The following is a 19,865-nucleotide window of genomic DNA, read 5'->3' as shown; positions in this document are numbered from 1 at the left end:
AGTCAAGGCTGAGGCAAACGTCGTGAGTTCATGACCCTGCTCTGACCTCCTAAGTTTGGGGTGTTTGAGGTAGCAGCAGCTGAGCCTGGCCTCTTCCCAGTGCTTCAGACCTGTTCTAAATGAAGACAGAAGCCATGTGTGACCAGCTGTCAGTACGATCAACAGAATCATAGAATGTGGGCCACCCACACTTTCTAGTGCCAGCTCCACAGTAGCTACGGTCCCCGAGACAGTTTTCAAGACCTTCCAAGTGAGGGTCAAGGCCCCTCACCCACGGAAGCACGGGCTGAGCGCAGATGGAACAGGTAAGTTTTATTTGGACTTTCAACTTGTTCAGAGAGCACAGGGCCCTCTCTCCCCTCTACAGGCCCCCTTCCCCATGTCCCCTCCCTGGGGAACACTCAGGGTACAATGATGTGTCTCTGGAGTCCTTGGCCCCTTCCCTGCTGACACACCCCTCACCCCCTGCACAGAGGAAGGAGGGGTGTGGGGAGAGGGCCTGGAAGATTTGGATCAGAATGGTACATGCGGTGGACAGTGGTTTTCACTGCCACCGGCTGGCCAAGGCCCCAGGGAGGCTCAACGTGAGGGGTGGATTCATAGTGGGCAGCAGGCTCCCTCAGGAGGCTCCCACCTCAGCCTGGGGCCCCAGCCTCCCGCTCCCCTGTCTTTCTGAGGGGACGGCTCTGAGGTAGATTTCACAGAGGGAATATAGGGGTGGGTGGGTGGGTATGGGAAGGGGATTAGCTCTTTTGAAGTTGATCTCCACAGCACCCAGGGCCCATTCTCAGGTTCTGGCCTGGGAGGGAGGGGCTGATCACACCCACCCAGCAAACACAGGCTGAGTCACACCTGGGCTCCAGGGTACCTATGGTGTCAGGAGCTGCAGTGGGGGAGCATGGAGGCATCGGCCTTGAGGATCTGCACCTTAGTGCCAGGGACTCTGGAAGGGCCCAGGCCTGTGAGGCTTGCCAGACGGTCACCCAGACTGAGGGTGATGGCCCAGGAGTCCCAGCCTCAAGGCAGTCCCTTTGGACTGGATCATCGAAGGCCTGCAGGGTCCTCCCACCCCTCCGCCACCTTCCCTGTTCCCCAGGGTGGGCAGAGGGGGAGAACAGAGCTGGCCTGCAGGGACTAGTGAGAAAAAAAGATGCCTCCTTCCCCAATACCACGAGCCCCAGGCTGGTTGAGCATGAGAGAGAGGGCCGGCATCAGTGTGCAGGGCAGGCTCTGAGACCCTCTCGAGAGGTCTTCCCTGGAAGAACATTGCCCAGGAAAGACGGATACTGGGAAGGGGCTCCCAGAGCTCTTGACCCCTCCTCCTCTCCCTCCCACAAGCACTAGACTTCTTCTTGGATCCGACTTTGTTGAAAAACAGAAAGGCAGAGAGAGAGAGAGAGAGAGAGGTGGAGGGTTTGTCCTCCCCATCCCAGACCAGATTCCCACTCCCCAGAGGAAACCAGGAAGATAGAGAGAGCCTTGGTCAACCTCCAGGAAAGAGCCAGAGCTGAGTGGTGCCTGGACCAGGGAAGACGGCACACACACATTGACTCGGTAGCTAGTGGAGGTATCTGGGGACCGCAAGGGGCAGGGGCCCCCCACGAGATTCATGCAGCATTCAAAGTGAGTGTTTGGGGGGGGGTGATGAGAGAGCAGAGAAACAGCCAGCTGGGGGAGAGGCGCCCTAGATCTTGCTGTTCTCCAGGTGGGAGTCAATGTGTTTGATGAGGGCATCATCTGGGTACCCAACAGGGAAACCCAGCTGGCAGAGGGGGCAACTGCGGATGTCAGAGCCCACCGTCTCCATCAGTAGCTGCAGGAAGAGAATGACACCACTTAGAGTCTGCCTCACACCCCAGCCTGCTCTTTCCTAGGATTCGCAACAGCGAGGGTTACAGCGTTTAGAAGGGGTCTGGCTATCCTTGCTCCAGCACCATCCTCAACACACACTATAGCCACCAGCCCAACACCTAGTGCTTTGCCCAGGGCATAGGTCTTAGAAAGTGTGAATGAGAGTCACTGTTCAGTTAGCTGGGGCACACCAGGAAAGAGGGAAACCAAGACCTTGACCTGCCTCCAGAGTCGCCGGGGCACAGCTAACTTAAAGCACTGGACAACCGCAAACAAGGTACAGCCCCCAAATAATTTCCTGTCTGGCTTTGGAATATATTCGGGTCCTTCCAGGTGGCAAGGGGTAGCTATGGCATTCAGGAAACTCATTACTTCAGTGAAATGATGGGGCTCTGAAACGGGTTATCATGCAGAAAAGAGCCCAGGATCTGAGGCTTGAACTTGATAGGCAGGCCTGTCTCGTGTGGGTCCATGTTCTGCCCCTTTTAGTATCCCCGTCCTTTGGCCCCAACATAATAGTATGCTTGAGACACCCATCACAATCCAAGAACTGATTTAGGATCATTGCCTCCTAAAAACTCACTGAGGTTGTGATAGCATCATGGTCCTCATTTTGCTGATGAGAAAACTGATAGAATTTGAAAGAGGTCCTTCAGATACTACGCAGTGGAGTCGGAATCAAAGCTAGGACTGTCACTTTGAGGACCATACTTTTAATAGTGCAGGTGGCGGTGGGGGCTTGTTCTTACCAACTGGAAACCGAGGGAGAGGGAAAGGGAGGTCTATATTAAGCTAGGGGGTGTTTGCGGGTCGCCCCTGCCTACCATGCATGAAGATAAGCAACAGGGTGGGACTCCAGAGGGAGAGCAGGCTGTCACCTGGGCACCTCAAGGTAGCCCGGCTAAGGGAAGCAGGACACTACTCACATTGATGGATGGCCAGGACTGTGCGTGCTCAGCGTGGGCATAGGCGGTGGCCGCAGGTGACTCCGGGATGGGGAAGCCCGCACAGAATGAGGCGCAGCGGATGGTGCCCGCTTCGGGACTGGGCGGGCTGGCGGGCATGGCCCACTCCTCTTCCTCCGACGGCTGCTTCTCAAAGCGCAGGCGGATGCCCTCGAAGGCGCGGCGCGGGCTGAGCGGCCTGCCGGGGCCGTAGAGCTCGCCGCCGTAGGCGCGGGGCTTGGGGAGCGTGGCGGCCTCGGCCTGCAGCCAGGCGGGGGAGGCACCGGCATAGGCCGCGCCCTCCGCCAGCTCCGAGTAGCTGCGGCGGCCCTGGAAGCCGGCCTTGGCGTGGTGGCTGGGCGGCTTGGCGTAGGCGCGCTCGGCCAGCGTCCTCTCGCCCGGGGGCGGCGGCGGCCGGGGCTGCGGGGCCGGGCAGCTGGGTGGCACCGGCGAGCGGCGCTGCGGGCTGGGTGACTGGCACGATGGCGGCACCGGCGAGCGGCGCTGTGGGACCGGCGACGGGCAGGAGGGCGAGGCGGGCGAGCGGCGCTGCTGGGGCGAAGGGCACGGGGGCACCGGCGAGCGGCGCTGCGTGGCGGGGGACTGGCACGGGGCACAGGGCGGCGGTCTGGCAGGCGGGGAGGGCGAGGGGCACGCGGGGGCCGGGGAGTGGCGCTGTGACAGCGGCGAGTGCCTTTGGCCTGGGAAAGAGATAGCGAGGTGGAGTGGCGAGCCAGGGGCTTGCGGGGACAATGCCCACCCAGGGATGGGGAGGTGGCTCCTGGGCCCAGCGCCCCTGCTCCCCACACTGGGGGCCTGCCCGGCTCTGGCAGTCTCACCTGCGTTTCGAGCCTGCTCTTGCAGCAAAGTCCTCAAGATCCTCCCCTGCAGGGAACTCAACTCCCGAAGCCGACCCAGCTCCTCCGTCAGTTCTGTGTAGGCCAGCGCCAAGTTCACCCTGAGGTCAGAGGGCAAGGGGTGGGGAAGAAAAGGGATGTGGTTCTTCTGCCCCAGCCGGAGAAAAGAACGCGCTCTGTCTTGCATCTTCAGCACCTACCCCAGCTGCAGGATTCCTCTCTGCCTTTAGGGTCCACCTCTTCTGGGGGAGCCTCCCTCTGCTTCCAGAGACGTTCCCCACATTGGAGCCCAGGTTCCCCGCCTAGGGCAAGGATGTGGAATAGAAAGATTCCAAGGGGTCCCTGAATTCCATTTAGGGGCTGACCATAGTTCATACAGGTGTGTGCGAATGTTTTCCTAATAGGTGCAGAAACTGCCATGACAGAACAGATTCCTAAGAAAGCCACGTACTACATGGACAGCGCACGTTTTCTCAGAGTGCACACTAGCACAGGCTCCCGGTGCCAAGGCCACAATCCCTGCTGCGCAGGAGGCTGATGCAGAAGCTGACTGCCTGGGATTCAGAACAGGTTCGGGGTTAGCCTGGTGAGAGCCTGTCTCAAAATACAAAGCAAAATGTAACTCTATGGTAGAACACTTGCCTAGCAAGCAGGAGGTCCTGGGTTCAATACTGGCTACAATCCCAAAATTGTAATACCCAATATCCAGTACCATAAACAAACGATCTGTGTGTTGGGAGAGAGGGACCCATAAAAAACACCCTCAGCCGGGCGGTGGTGGCACACGCCTTTAATCCCAGCACTCGAGAAGCAGAGCCAGGCGGATCTCTGTGAGTTTGAGGCCAGCCTGGTCTACAGAGTGAGATCCAGGACAGGCACCAAAAACTACACAGAGAAACCCTGTCTCAAAAAAAAAAGTGTTAAAAAAATACCCTCAACCTTGAAAACACTGGGGACCACTTCTGCACAGTCTGTGATGAAGCCATTCCTTAGGCAACACCCGGCTCCCCTCCAAGGTGTCCCCATTCCAGGCCCACTGCTCTTGTCTCTACCTAAAAGCTGCCTGGTGCTCCTAGTCTCAGACCTCTCAGGACCTCACTATACACACTCATCCTGCCCTTTCCATTCAGATCCTTATGAGAAGCTGCTGGGCACTGCCCACCTGGCAGGGTGTGCCACCCAAACTGAGCATTTCTCAAAGGCTGCCTTGCTGTGGGCTTTCATTGGGAACCGTATCGTCGTATTTCTATTCCCGGCTCTTTGTTCAGGCTTGTTACTCGGTACAGGTTCAGAAACGGCTTCCATCCAGTTCTTTTCTCCTGTTCACTTCCTGCAGCCTCTTCAACACCCACTCCCATGGAGCTGGGGCAGACTCACTCCTAAGTTCAGCAAAGGACCCTTTTCTTCCTCTGGGCACCCCAAACACAGAGCCGTGAAAGTTTTCACCCTAGCACTGCCCACTTCCTCCCTGTGAGCTGCTGCCCTGTCCCAGGAGCAATTCTGACCTCACAGGAGTTCTACCAAGGCCTTTGGACCTGCCAGCATCTATGTTCTGAAGGCAAGGGTGCGGCTCTCCTTAGCTCTCCCGCCTCTACAACTCCAGAAGGGGCCCTGAAACTTCAGAAGCTGGGTGGTGGGAGAGTAACAGACGCTTTGGAGGGTGAATCTCCTCCCAGGGCGAGAGCTCCTGCAATGATGCACCCAGAGGGACCAGTAAGGGCAGGTGGCTGGAGATACATGAGGCGAGTGTGAGGAGTGTGAGGCAGGGAGTGTGTCTCTGAGGAGAGCAGAGGCACGGAGGCCGGAGCTTCTGAGAACAGGCAATGCCTGTGCCCCCCACTCTGGCTTAGGGGCTGGCACTCTTACCAATCTGGGGTCACGGTGCAACACTACTTCTAATCCAATTACAATAAGGCACCCGGGAGCTAAACCTACTTCTTAGGGATAGCCAGGCCTTATCACCCATCTTCCAAGACAGGAGTCGTCCAGGGAACCCTGACTTGGGCTCCATGGCTACCATGCCACCATATCTCAGGCCTCATGTCTGTGAAGTGCATCCTCTGCCCCGCCACCTTCATCCCACAAGTCTGTGGGAAGAAATGGCATCTTCCTGTGAGAGTGGGAAGTCCAGGAATGTCCCACACCAAACCGGGGACTCTCCAGGGAGGCTTCAGCTTTTAGACTGAAAGCCGTCTGAGAGTAGGAGCTGCGTGTTCCTAGTCAGAATGGGGACTTCTGGGGGACGGGATCATGCTGTCCACTTAGCAGCGGGAGCCAGAAGGAACTCTGGAAGGGGCAGTTGTGGAGTGTCACCTCTGTCCACAGAGCACAGTTGTTTTTCCCATCCACTGTCCCTGCTGTATCTCAGGTGACAGATACAGGTCGTCTCTTTCACACTCTGCCTGGGAGATCTCACCTGTCAGTTCAGTTCCCCGGGCCCCTTTCTCCCCTGCTGGCTCCCTTGTCAGGAGCCACCCTAGTTTCCACAGCCCAGTGCCTGGCACTCTCCTTGGAGTGAAAAAGACGGCGCTTCAAGAAACAGAAGGAAGAAGCCCCTACCTCAGCGTGCTCAGCCTCTCTCCAAGCTGACACTGGGGTCTTGCAGCAAGCTCCAGCCCTCCAAGAGCCCCAGGCCACCCTCACAAAGACCTCTGAGACCCTAGACAGAATGAAGAGCTCTGACCTCCTCCTGACACCTCACAGTCCTGTGGGACATGCCATTTCTCTGGGCATCTCTCTCCTCACACACTGATGGTTGAAGATGCTACGCCATCAGAATGACTCACTGAAAACACTGCCAATTCAGTGGAAAAAAAAATCTCAACTTGACAACACAACCCAGAGCCTCACATGTGCATCTAAATAGACACCCTGCTTCCTGACTTCCTGGCCACACCTGAGAGGTTTTTCCACCATCATGACTTGAGGAGGAACAGGTCAAGTGAGCAGCAAGCGGCACATGCTGCCCTGGGTCTATATGAATGCTGGTCATGGGTCAGGCACAGTGCTGCGAACTTCATTTGGCTTCATGACTGCCCTATGCCAATCTACCTCACAGGTAAGAAGATGGGTCCACAGAGGTAAAGCCACTTGGCCATGTCCTAAAGCTGGAGAAGAGCACCAGCCTCCGAGATTCCAAAGTTCCAGCTACTAAGCATTACACACACAGCATTTTACACACACACACACACACACACACACACACACACACACACACACACACCCCAAACCTCAAGAAAGCAGGAGAAATACAGTGGGAGAGCAGAAGAGAATGAGGAGGAAGAAGAGGCTGAGGGTCTTTGAGGAAGCCCAGGTGTTTCGAGAGCCACCACTCCTGCCCCGGGGGGAGTGAAGAGGGAGACAGACATGCAAGGGAGCGGAAGATCAGAGCAGTTAAGAGCTGGTGCGAGGCTGTGGAGCGGCGGCGGCGGCGTGGAGCAGTGATTCAACACACTTGCTCTCAGCGCCTCAGCCCACTGGGTTGGCATCTGTGGAGACGCCGGAGCACAAATGGCAGAGCTGGCAGGGGAGAGGGCTTCTACTCTTCCTTGACTTAACCTGTCATTCATCCTTCCCACCAGTAATCCAGGAATCTCAAAGTCCCTCCCAAAAGCAACTGTCCCCACGGTCACTAATAAAGCAACTGCAATCCAGGAAGGTCAAAGACCTGAACATCCTCTCCAAAGTCTCTTTCTGACTCAAAGGAGCTTGGGAGCCACACAGACACCCCCCCCACACACACACACCCCAACCCAGGCCCCGCTGCATTAGCGCAGGGAGAATTCAGGACTCCGGCCAGCCCGGAGGGACGGGGTGAGACTTGGAGACTAGCTTCAAGTCAGGATGAAAACTGGGATAGGTACAGGGCTGGTAGTTCTTCTGTGGCCATGATTATGGACACAGTTGGGGGTCAGGATTAGGGACAGGGGTAAAGTCAGGTCCTGTGCAGTGTAAAGGCTGGGGAAAGAATAAGACTATAGCTGTCCTGTGGTCAGAGCCATCATCTGATGCAGACCGGGGGAAAAACCAGAAACCCAGCATTCCCAGCCTGTCCATCCTTACCCCTGGCTGCCCCTAGCTGCCCCAGCCACCCCACCCAGCAGGGGAATTTAGGGGCCAAACTTTCCACCCACCCACGGGCACACCCAACATCAGTCTTCCCGCCTGCCAGACCCTCAGGGAGGGGACCACAGGCACCAGGCCGTGGAGCGGACTTGAGGTTGCGGGCTGGCGGAGGAGGAAGTCGCTTTGCAACAAGCCAGTGATCTACCACTTCCTTTCCGGAGCCTTGAGCCCTTCATGCTCCTCGACCAGCTATGACTTGTGGTCCCCAGACCTGAGCTCTTCATGGCAGCCTCTACCAGGCAGCACCAGACAGCTATGGGTCCAGAAGCTTCCCCAGACACAGCGGGACTGAGCAGCCCACAGTTGGACAGGAACCAGGGGCCCTTGTCTGCCCAGGCCTGCCCTTGCTCACACGAGTTGCATAATTAATAGTGTCCCCTTTCACTTTCAAAAGTGATGCAATTTGGTCAACAAATCACATGGTCACCCTTGTATAAAAGGCCTCCTACCTGCAGAACCACCTGAACAGGCAAACAGTGAGCCTCATCACCCTGCTTGCTAGGACCTGCCTGGACTGCCCTTCCCTAGTTCCTGAACTTTTTATGCCTCATGTTTATGAGAGTGAAGTGGACATCATGAGAAAGCCCACTTTGGGGCTTTTTTTTTTTTTTTTTTTTTTTTAAATACTGGCTTAAAAGAAACAGAGAACTACTTGTTCACACACTAAGAAGTTCCATAAAGCATAAAGACACAACAATGGAAGCCATAATATATATTAAAGGACCTGTAGATAAAAAGAGAGAAGAGATGGGGTTGGGGATTTAGCTCAGTGGTAGAGTGCTTGCCTAGCAAGTGCAAGGCCCTGGGTTCAGTCCTCAGCTCCAGGAAAAGAAAAAAAAAAGAAAGAGAGAGAGAGAGAGAGAGAAAGAGAGAGAGAGAGAGAGAGAGAGAGAGAGAGAGAGAGAGAGAGAGAGAGAAGAGAAATAAATAAAATAAGAAAAGAAAAAAAAGATACTGGTTTAAGATTTATTTAGCATGCTGGATGTGGTGGCTCATGTCTATAATCCTAGCACTTGGGAAGGAGAGGCAGGAGGACCACCATAAATTAAAGGCCAGCCTGGGCTATATAGCACTCTGTGAGTTCTAGTCCAGCCTGGTCTACATAGCAAGTTTCAGGACAGTCAGAGATACATGGTGTGACCCTGTCTCAAAAAGAAAAGCAAAAACACCCAGTTGGCGGCCCGTGCTGGAATGTCTGCACATGGAGGGAGAGGCAGAACGGGATTTAAAGTCATCCTCGGCTACACAGCAAGTCGGCCTGGGCTATGTGCTCTGTCTTAAAAAACAAAAACCAAACCAAAGCTCAGACAAAGAACAACAAAAACCACTCGGTGAGGAGGGGGAGGGGGATGCGCTTGTCTTCTGTGGGGAGAATGACAACCAGAGCGGTTCTTAGCTCTGGGCCCAACCGGCAGGCACAAGGCTGGAAATGCCTTCAAAACCCGCGGTCCCCGAGGCCAGCCGAACCCCTGCCCACCCTCAGGGCGCCCCGCAGCCACAAGTGCTCAGGGTTAATTTTTTTGTGCTCTGGGTATCAGGCTGAAGGAGACTTGAGGGAAGGAAGTAGGGAGGGTGAGAAGCCTGAAGGAGGAGGCCCCGGGCCTGCTGGTTCTGGGGGCAGGAGGCTAGGCTCAGGGTACAGGGGGTCTCCGACTTCCGTCCTGACCCACCCCACACTGCCCTTGACCTCTGTGCAGAGTTTCCATCCTCTCTCTTCTGAGTTCACACTTCCCCACCACTAACCACAGCCCACGCAGAGGCTTGTGGGTGGAGAGAGGGGGTGGGAGGGGTGGGCGGAAAAGGTCCCAGGTTGCAACCCTGAGCCCCCCACACTAGGAAAAAAGAAAGGTCTATAACTTATGGTTTCCCCCCTCACCACCCATGTGTACCCCATCTTTTCACTGGATCCCCTCATCAATAAGACCCCATCTACCTTCCAGAGCCGCTATCTGCTTGGAACCCTCTCTCCCTCAAGCAGTGACTCTAAGATTTCTCTGGCTCCCAGCACTGGCCATACTGTCCCACCCAGGAATCCACAGGCCAGGGGAGGGGACTGTGGGGTTCCTACACGTGTCGCCTTGGCTGGGACCTTCCTGGGTCCTGGCCTTCCTGAACATCCTCCTCACAAACTCGGTGAACTCCACTGCCACCTCCAACCTCCTCTCCCTCACCATTCTTCTTCCTCTGGGGCCAGCTGGCCCCTGAGCTATGACCACCAGGAAGCAAGCTACCCAAGAGACCCCGAGCACAGGTCAGACCCGGAGAATGGCAGCCAGTCTGTCTGGCTTGGTGTCAGTCCTGGCTGCTGTGAATCACTGGTGGCTAGAGTTTGTGGGCCCGGAGCTGAGAACGAGGGACTGTAGCCTCCAAGGCCTGCTCCGAGGCACAGATCGTACCAGGGTGGGTTCATACAGGAGAGACTGGGGTAAGGAGATGCTTTAATGGAGGGTCCCTGAGATCAATTGGCTGCCCCGGCGAACAAGAGAGACTGAAGGCACCTTTCAAGATGAGACGATTAATTCCTAGAGGCAGACTGGGTTCAGGAACTGCCCTCTTCCCCCAGATCATTTAGTGACAGTGTTTCATTCCCGGGAAAGCCCATCAATAAAATTCCCACTTGATAGGGAGTCAGCAGAAGTAGATAGAAGAGGGGGTTGTTGATCCTGGGAGATGAAAGGAGGTGACTGAGCCATCCTTAGGTGGGGGGCGGGGTGGGAGGAAGCCCCAGGGAATTGCCTACTACCAAAAAGGCTGAATTTATAAGAAAATAAAACTACCAGGGGAGTGAGGACTTCCTCTGAGAATTGATCCTGCCACACTGGGGCTGTCCCGGAGCATTTTGGCTACAAGAAAGGAAAGAGCAGGCAGGCCTGCAGGCTGACACAGATCCTGGAAGCCTCCAGAAGTCACAGACTTGGGTAGCACCGTGGGAGAATTTCCTCAGCCAGCTCCCTCCGGTTGGGAGGGAAGGAGCTGGTTTGGCCAGAACAAGCGATAGGGCTGATACAGCCTCCCAAACGCTTTCTGAGATGGTTTTCTCTGTCACTGGGCACCTGCAGCCCTGGCCCTGGAGGATCTACCACTCTCTCTGCCCCTTCCCGTGTTTTTCCTCACCTCCCTCTCATCCTGCAGCAGTGACTGACTCCTGAGCCCAGGAGGGGAACCCAGGGTCCAGAGGGGCAAAGGCCAAGTCAAGAACGCAAGGCCTTTCCCCAGGACAGGAAGAGTTCTGGGATCCAGCCCTGCCGAAGTCTACACTAAGTGCAGGAACTTTCGCTATCAGAAGAGGTTGGAATCACTGACCCCTAAGGGGACCTTCGGGACTGAGCAAGGATCTACTCTATGTGGGTATGTGTGCGTTCCAGGTTTGAACACATGGCTACAGTGGTCCCAGAGCCCCAGCCACAAGCTAGGGTGGACCCTTTCCGCAGAGCTCCCTCCCATCCCCCACAGAAGCCTAGCTGAGGGAGGGGTCTCCCCCATCAGTCCCACAAACTAGGTTCTCACCCTCTCAGCTGTCACAGCTCCACCCAGGCCCTCACCCCGGGGTGGGGAAGGAAGCAAGGGGTACCCCTAACTGGCCAGAAGCGGGTAGGATGCCAAGGAAACCTGTTGAGAGGGAGGACCCCTGGGATCCTGGGACCCGGGTATGCCCTGTGAGGGAAGGTTAATTCCTGCCCCTCTCAGGCCCGTCTTCTCTGGTAAGGAATGTACAAAGCTTGTACCACTAACTAGCCTCATCTCACATGAGAGAGGAATGAAGCAAAAGGAGCTTGAGGCACTGTTTCTCAGAAGTGGGTGAGGATAAGCTGTGAAAGACGCCGGCCTCCATTGCTACTGCCCACCACCCTTGCTGCCCAGCACATCCCAAGACCCCCCTGTCATGCACCTCCCCTGTCCCGCCCGACACAGCTTCTTCCCTACTTTTTAGGTCCTCTCTCCTTTGGGATTCTACTCTCTACCCATCTCAAGGACCGACCGCTCCCTTTAAATAAACAGACAAGGCAGGTCAAATCCTAAACGAGGGAGGCCATCTCCCTCCTCACAGGTGACAGTGGACGTACTCACCTCTGAGTTTTGTCTCTGGTATAGAAAACTCACGAGGGAACACAGAACAGGGTGACAGAGCTACTGAGTGCACCCCAACCCAAACCTTGAGAAAAGATGGGCCTGGTCCCAGAACCTGAATACTCCAGAGCCCCTCCCTACTTCCTGTAACAGGGCTAAAGTGTAAGCAACCCAGACACCACACCCCAAGACCTAGGATAAGAGGCCACTCAAATAATGTGGACGGATGGAAAGCAAACGATGGGGACCCGAGGCAGTCCCCTGAGTATGGGGTTGAGAGGGCAAGGGTTACAGATATGACTTACTGATCGTCCCCAACTCTCTTTACCCAAGCCATGTCACATTCCGACTGGTTGGAGGCCAGATCCTGAGGAGAAAAGTAGCGGTCAGAGCCCAGCCTCCCCTCCGGCCTCACCCCTCCCCTGCTCGTCTAGCTCTTCCCATCCAAGGGCAGCTCCAAAGCCCCTTTACCTGGGCCCGCGTCTCCTGCAGCTGCTTCAGCTCTCCCTGCAGCCTCTCACATTCCGCCTGGAGCTGCTCTTCCCGAAGCTGAGCCCCCCGAGCCTCCCCCTGCGCAGCCTCCAAGGCCTCTTCCAGCTGCCTTCGCTCCAGCTCGCTCACATTTACGCTAGTAGGGCCAGGCCAACCTGCTGTCAGGGGACAAGACCATGTCAGGTAGGCTCTGGCTGCCTCTGTTGACTCCCAGACCCACACAAAGTGAAACAGGTAGGGTAGGGACTCAGCCCCAGGTACTGAGAGGAGCCAGAAAGCCAAACACCCAACGATGAGAGATACCATTACAAGAGAAATAAGGATAGGGTAGACGCAGATTCAGACCTCCTGTGGGCCAGGGGGTTGGGGGTGGGGCAGAGAACATGTCCTCTGGAAGGTAGCTCAGGCTAGAACCAGAAGTCTCCAGCATCCTCAGGGGCCTCTTCTAACCACAGCCTAAGGGGACGCTGAGTGGGGACGCCCTCTGCTGGCACACCCAAGAACTGTATGATCTGAATAGCAAAGGGATGTCAGTGGGAGAATTTGTGAAGGGGTGGTTGAGGCGCAAGAACAGTTGGAGAGGAGAATGGAATAATTTTGAACAGATTTAAGCTATTGGAAGGAGTCAGGTGTAGTGTCACATGATTGTAATCTCAGCACCAGGGAGGCAGAATAAGGAGTATCATTCCAAGTTCAAGGATAGCCTGGTGTACATAGTAAATTCCAGACCAACTAGGGCTATACAGTAAGACCCTATCTCAAGCAAGCAAGCAAACAAACAAACAAATAAACAAATTGTATTGAGACTTTAGGCAAGGCAGAGGTGCCCAGTGATACTGAAATGGGAGTCACAGCTGGAGATTTGGAGATCAGGAAGGCAGAGGTCACTGAGATCTCACCATGACCCAAGGCAGGTCCTCTCAAAGCCAGATAGTGCAGGTCCAGGTCAGGACAGGGTGTGGCAGGGGCAGGTGGGGGGCTCAGGCTGGGGAAGGCTGCATCCGGGAGACCTTGCTGCTGCTGCAGCTGCTGCTCCAGACCACAGATCTGCCGCAAGTGGGTCTCTACCAGGGCCCGCTGCAGGGAAAGACGGAGGGTTCAGAGTCTATGCAGGACCAGGGAGCCCCATGGACTCCCAGACCCAAGAGTCCCCCAGGCTGGGTAGTCAGCACTCCCCAAACCAGAGCAGAGACTGCTGGAGTGTCCCACGCTCACACTCCAAGTGGCCACAGGTGGGAGGCCTTCTCTCCCAGCACCTGCAATGCAGATGTTTCTGGCTACTGTGGCTGGCAAGGTCAGCGCCAGGCCTCCTCTCTGTCACGATCACACAGGGACATTTATACAAACATTCAGCTCTAGGTCCAGCCACCCCACCCCCTTGCGAACATAACTTCCATTTGCATATGTACTTAACCACTTCTGGGCTTCGTCTACCTCATGTATAAAATGGGGATAGCAGTACCACGCCTACCTCTTTTGATTGTTGTGAGAGCTAAAATGAGTAAGTGTGCGTAGAGGGATAAGAACAGTGCCTGGCATGCAGCAAGTGCCTCACAAATGCTTCCGACTATAAAAGGAAAACGCTTTTACACAAATGTCCCAGTACCCTCACAGCAGCTCAGTGAGAGGGTTACCATTTACCCTGCTTTTCAGATGAGGGCTGGAAGCCAAATAATTGGACCAGGGTCACAGTGAGGAGCTGACAGAGGCCATGTCTCCTGATCCTGCCACCTGCCCACACACTCACACAAATGGCCACGTGCTAACTGTCACCACACTCACGGCAAGATCTGTCTCTAGAGTTCTGGGCCCCTCCTGTCACTCACACCCTCTCCCAGGCACAGCACTCCAGGCACAGGTTCGATGCAGTGTGAGAGCCAAATGCCCAGTATCCTACAGGGTCACCGCAGAGCCAAGAACAGAGCCACCCCTGACCTGGATGACACTCTCTCACTCACAAAGCAAAGCAGGCATTCCCAGATAGATACACGTGGATAGAGGAGGTATGCACACAAGCAGGGTGTGTATGACACACAGGACCACACAGTCACAGGGTTGGAACGCTCATACACACACTATCAGGTGCAGGAATACCCCGCCCCCACTCTCTGGGCCTCACCATCTCCCCCAGCTCTGTCTCCAAGTCGTTTTTCTCCACACAGAGTTTCTCGTAAGCCTGGATCATCTCCCCGAGCTGTTCTTCCTGCTCCTTATTCTTCTGCAACTGGGTAGGCCCAGAGAGGTGTGCCAGGGTCAGGGCCACCCTTGACAGGGAGCAGAGGGGCTCCACGGACCTCCCCAACCCCATTCCCAATAGAATAAGGGAGAGCCGAATCTGATTTAGGGAGGGCAGGGGCCACCTCTAATCCAAGGCCATGATGGGGATGAGGCAGGGTGACAGGAGTCAGAAACAGATGGAAGGAGGAAGCTTAGGGAGCTGGGCTGGCTGGGAAGCTAAGGCCAGGGGCTTACCTCGTGTTGGAACTGGTTAAGCCGCTGCTGCAGACTGACCTTCTCTACCTCCAGCAGGGAGCCATCCTTGATTTCATACAGAGGGAAGCCATGCTCCTCTCCAAAGTCAGTGATCAGCGGGTACTGTGGGAGGGCAGTCCTCAGAGAAGCCTGGCTCCCACCCAATCACCACTCTGCCCCAACCCTACAACCCACTTCAGAGACTTCTACCCCTGCCCTCTCCAGTGGAACCTGCCACTCCAAAGCTGAGCTCCCCACCCCCGCCCCGTTGGCTGCAGGATTAGTGGAGCTCACACACCAGAGTAGCCACTTCTTCGAGGGTGAGCCTCCAGTTCTAAAGACTTCTTTGTCATCCTTGGAATCTCTTGGTGGAATGCCTCCCGCCCTTGCAACATTACTATACAACTCCCCAGCCCATCCAGGTTCTGACCTTGATCTCGTAGACTTTGAGGCGCCGGCGGAGGGTGGCATTCTCTCTCTCCAGGCCCCCTAGCCGCTCCTTGATATCTCCATAGGCTGTGATGAGCGCAAAGTGGGAGGCAGAACACATGTCGCCTCCGAGCGAGGCGTCTCCAGGACCATCCAGCCACACCTCACTGGGCCCTAAAGCTTCTTGGGTCAGGATGCTGATGTCATCTTCAAACATGGACTCCATGGTAAGGGCTTCAGCCCACACTGGGCCTCCTGAGAGAGCAGGAAGAGCATGAAGAGGAACACCCGGTGCTTGTCCCCAGCTCCCCCATGCTGGGCTGAGGACCCTGTGGTAGCTGGGAGACCAGATTCCACAACACACTCTCCCTCAGAAGGTTACATCTGTCCTCTGCTGTCACTGCTTGTAGGGGAAGGAGATGGAACCAGATGGACCGCATGAGCGCAGTCTGGGGACAACTGATAGAGGGTCAAGGAAGCCACAGTGGCAGGGAAGGACTCTTTCCAGAACCCAGAGAGACCAGATGGGAGGCCTGCTGTCCCAACACTGGCACAACCTAGAACCTGGCTGGACGGCTCAGCTTGGTCTCCTCCCCAGACCTCTGTTTTCCCAAATACCTCGACAGCCGCCAAGATTCCCATCCCAGGCCTCTGTCGCTTGCTCCTAAGAAAGGCCAGTGCTTCTGGAGGGCCAGTCCCACCGGTCAGCCTGGCCTCTGCGGCCCCCGCCCAACTTCCTCTCGCAGGATCCCAGAGTTCAGGAAAAGGAAGTGCCTCCCTAACTGCACCGGGGCTGTGGCAACCGTCCAGGCGCAGCCAGCCCCTGACCTGGGACCTACAGGAAGTCCTTGGCTGAGTGTCAGGGGCAGCAAACCGGGCAAGGGGGCCTAGGGGGACGGGGACCCCTAAAGGAGACTCCAGCCTGTCCCGTCGTGCCTGCACTCAGGGACATGGGGAGCCCTGAGAGGGGGCAGGAATGACTCAGGGCTCCCAAACGAGTAGGCAGCGAGGGGGTGCGTGTGTACTTCTCCCTGCCCTGTTTATGAATGTGTGGCTGTGGCTGGCATGTGGGGGTAGTGTGTGTCTGTGAATGAGTGGAGGTGTGCCGCCGTCAATGAGCGCCTTTGCGGGGCGGAGGACGGGGGTCAGTGCGGGAGTTCGGAAGCGGCCAGAGGTTGTGTGCGCGCGTGTGAGCACGCGTGCGTGAGCGTGTGGGCAGGGTGGGCACGTTCGGGCCGAGTGTCACGTGAGGCACTATGGGAATGTCCGAGGTGTGTGCGCGCGCTGGAGCGTGTGTGCGCCTCGGCCAGGGGGCTCGGCCCGGAGGCGCGGGTTCCGACCGTGCAGGCCCCGGTCCCCTCCCCCAGCCCGGGCTAAGTGCGGGCGAGACGCGTGTGACAGGTCTGAGTAAGGAGCGTGTGCGCGGGTTTGTAGGGCTGGCCCCACCTTTAACCCTCTCTTGCCCACGCCACCCCCTCCCCCTACTCCGCTGGCCCGCGCTCATCACACACACACACACACACACACACACACACACACACACACACACCCTCGACCCCTGCCCACGACCTCGGGCCGGCCCCCACTCGAGGACTCGGTGTCCCCACACACCCCTGCCGTGAGACCCAAGCTGCCTTCCTTCCTCCGCATCCTGGGGCCGCGCGCCCAGCGCCCGCGCAGGCGACCGGGGAGGGGGCGCCCGTACCGGCCGGGCCCCTCCCGCGGCCCCTTAAAGAGCTGCTCTTTGCCGCCGTCGGGATCGGCCGACAGAAACGGCCGCCCCTCCCCTCCCGGGGGCCGAGACCGCGCAGCCCCCTCCCCCACCGCGGCCGGGCCCCGGGGCGGGCTGCTGAGCGGCGGCGGTCGGGCTGGCGGCAGGCGGCGGGCGGCGGCGCACGACCCCTCCCCGCGCCGCCCCGGGGCCCAGGCGCTCGCCCCCCCCTGCGCCCCGGGCCCCGGCCTCCCGCCCCCCCCCCCCCGGCGCCCGCCGCGCCCCTCCCCCCCCCCCCGGCCCGGCCCGCACTCACGGCCGCCGCGGGCTCCTGCTCGCAGTCGCAGCGCACCCCTCCGCCGGCTCCCTCCCCTGACCCGGCCCCGGCGCCCCCACCCCCTGGCACCGCGCGCCGCTCCGCGCCCTGCCGCCGCCGCCGGGTCTCTCCCCACCCCCTCCCCTCCCCTCCCGGCCCCCTCCCTCCCGCTCGCCCGCCCCGCTCCTCCTCCGCCGCCGCCGCCGCCGCCGCCGCCGTCTCCTCCGCCTCCTCCTCCCCGGCTGCTCCGGGTCTCTCCAGCTGGGCCGGCGCCCGGGACCCCGCGGCTGCCACCACCACCACGTGGCGAGGGGCGGCGGCCCCCGCGGTGCGGCCGGGCGGAGGTTGGCAGCGCGCCTGGCGCCCACCCGCTCCCCGCCGCGCGGCCTCCCCTCCCCGCCGACCGGCGCAGTGTCTGCGGACTGGGTGCTGGGGCGCCTCGGGCTGGACTTGGGGCTGCACATTTTGCGAAGAAGTAGAGCTGTTTATTTGGGGGGAAATATTTTTGTTTATTTATTGGTCTTTGGAGAAGAAAGATCACCGGGCTATGTACTTTGTGCTCTCGGAGGAGGGGGCATCGGTCTGATCTCTCCACTTGAACACAGAGACATTAGAGTTAAATCTAACTTTGAAAGTGAGAGTGAACTAAGGAGATGAAATGTTCGTTTGGGAAGACGGACAGCCCTCCCACCCTCATTAAAGACGCTCCCAGAGGCTGGAGAGATGTAGAAACATATCTCACCCTTTCCACAAAGATTTGAGCATCTGCCAAACTGCCAGGCAGAAGACGAATCTTTTTGCTACGTTCCCACTGTGTGACCTTGGGCAAGTTACTTCACCTCTGACTTACACTGGAGATCATTCCCGACAGGCTACCCTAATGGGGAAAGAATAGGGATCAGACGCCAAGGTGCCCTGAGAATGCCTGGGAGATGTTAATGAGTCATTTTCGTTCCCTGGTGGATTAAGAACCGTGGACAGAGGCAAAGCCAGCCTGACTGCCGCTGGGGGATCGCCAGAGGAAAGCTGAGGGCCCTTGCCTTCTGAGCTGGATAGAGGCAAACCCTGCAGGCAGGGCAAAGGCTAGGGAAGGGGGCTTTTGGAAGGGGTCAGTGTTTAGCTAGGAAGACTCCCTGGAACCTGAGCCCAGCTTTCTGGCTTCTAGCAGAAGTGCCTCTGAGGAGGGGAAGATGAAAGAAAAGGTCTCTCGTTCTGCCGGAGCTTTGAGAAACAAGGGCAGTTGTCCTTTTCTCCACTGTAGAGAAAAACGCTAGGCTAGGGTCAGTTGCTCCTCCCAGGATGGCCAGCCCCGGTCTTGGACTCTCTTCAAAGGAGGGGATTCTCACTGGCTTGGCCTCCTCCTGCTGGCCTGCTCCCTTTTATAGTTCAGAACACAAAGGCAGGTCAGCTACTTGCTGGCCAAGCAAGCAGTAACTTTCTCTGAGCATGTAGTTGACCCACCTATCCGGGAGATAAGAAGGCAAGCTGACTGGAACATGGGTTACCCCACTCCCTAGACCCAAGGGCAAGGTAGGTGTCCTTCCCCTTCAGGCTCCACAGTGTCTCTTGTGAAGTAGGAGGTATGGAAGACTGGAGGCCAGGCATACAGCAGCTGTTTCCACGGTCCTCAGTGAGCAGAGTTGGCCATAGCAGGCCCTCTCTTGTTGGAAAAGACAGTGGGTCGAGGTACCCTCTGAGTACTCTCCAGGATGAGTCAGCCTTGCAGCTGCTGGCTGCTCACAGTGGAGGCCTAAGTGAGTCACCTGGTGCCCTAGAGCCAGGTGGTTCTATCCTGGGCTCTATGTGGCTCTTGGCAAAAGCCCAACAGACTTAGATGCCTGAAAACCTGCCCCTTAGTTTGGCCCTGATTTCAGTACATTCTATTTCTAGCTTTTTCATGTCAGACAATTCTAAGGACAAGAACGCACCTCAGTCCATGGTCATTACATTTATTTAATAAAAATATTCAAAAATTATTTGGGGGGCTGTTTTGAGACATGGTCTCCCCCTGTGACATCAAACTCAAAGCAGTCTTCCTGCTTCGGCACACCTCTTCAGGGAGAGGATTGCAGGAGCGAACCACATGCCTGACTTCAGAAAAATTTCTTGCTGGGCGGTGGTGGCGCGAACCTTTAATCCCAGCACTTGGGAGGCAGAGTCAGGCAGATCTCTGTGAGTTCAAGGCCAGCCTGGTCTACAGAGCGAGATCCAGGACAGACTCCAAAACTACACAGAGAAACCCTGTCTTGAAAACCCCTACCCCCTCCCCCCCAAAAAAAATCTCAAACACCCATGATGCACTGGATGCTGAGGATACAGTAAAAAGTATGCCTTTTTTGCTCTCATGGAATTTACATTCTGGTAGAAGAGTCAGAAAAATAAAAATAGGAATCGGTAATTTAAAAAAAGTTGGAAGCCGGGCATGGTAGTGCTAGCTTTTAGTCCCGGCCCTTGGGAAGCAGAAGCAGCCAGACGAAGAAAAGTTGGGCATGATGGCCTCCATCTGTAAGTTCAATACTTGAGAGGCAGAGGGAGGGTTGGGATGTGGACACCATCATGGGCTAGTTGTAAAGTCTCAAAAAATCTCCAGTTTTGCATGG

At 56.9% G+C, this 19,865-nt stretch overlaps 1 protein-coding gene across 4 annotated transcripts; it reads right to left on the bottom strand.

The window, feature by feature from the left end:
* Positions 1-293: 293 nt before the first annotated feature.
* Tbkbp1 (TBK1 binding protein 1) lies at positions 294-17,376 on the bottom strand. 4 transcript variants are annotated; one of them, XM_052756928.1, is made up of 10 exons: positions 17,266-17,376; positions 15,240-15,493; positions 14,810-14,932; positions 14,457-14,561; positions 13,237-13,414; positions 12,317-12,495; positions 12,151-12,212; positions 3,635-3,753; positions 2,778-3,496; positions 294-1,813 (listed from the first exon to the last, which is right to left on the bottom strand). In XM_052756928.1, exons 2-10 carry the CDS (start codon positions 15,462-15,464, stop codon positions 1,685-1,687), a joined length of 1,839 nt encoding a protein of 612 aa, XP_052612888.1. In that variant the 5' UTR covers positions 15,465-15,493; positions 17,266-17,376; the 3' UTR covers positions 294-1,684. The 4 variants fall into 4 exon arrangements, with proteins under 4 accessions (XP_052612888.1, XP_052612889.1, XP_052612890.1 ...); XM_052756929.1 differs by lacking the exon at positions 17,266-17,376 and adding an exon at positions 16,850-17,056; XM_052756930.1 differs by lacking the exon at positions 17,266-17,376 and adding an exon at positions 15,857-16,718.
* Between the last annotated feature and the right edge of the window lie 2,489 nt (positions 17,377-19,865).

Source organism: Peromyscus californicus, unplaced genomic scaffold (assembly GCF_007827085.1).
Source record: "Peromyscus californicus insignis strain IS unplaced genomic scaffold, ASM782708v3 Scaffold_3__1_contigs__length_106647218, whole genome shotgun sequence".
In the NCBI taxonomy this organism is placed as follows: domain Eukaryota; kingdom Metazoa; phylum Chordata; class Mammalia; order Rodentia; family Cricetidae; genus Peromyscus; species Peromyscus californicus.
Note: the sequence above shows the minus strand (reverse complement) of the source record. Positions and strands in the feature narration are given on the sequence as shown.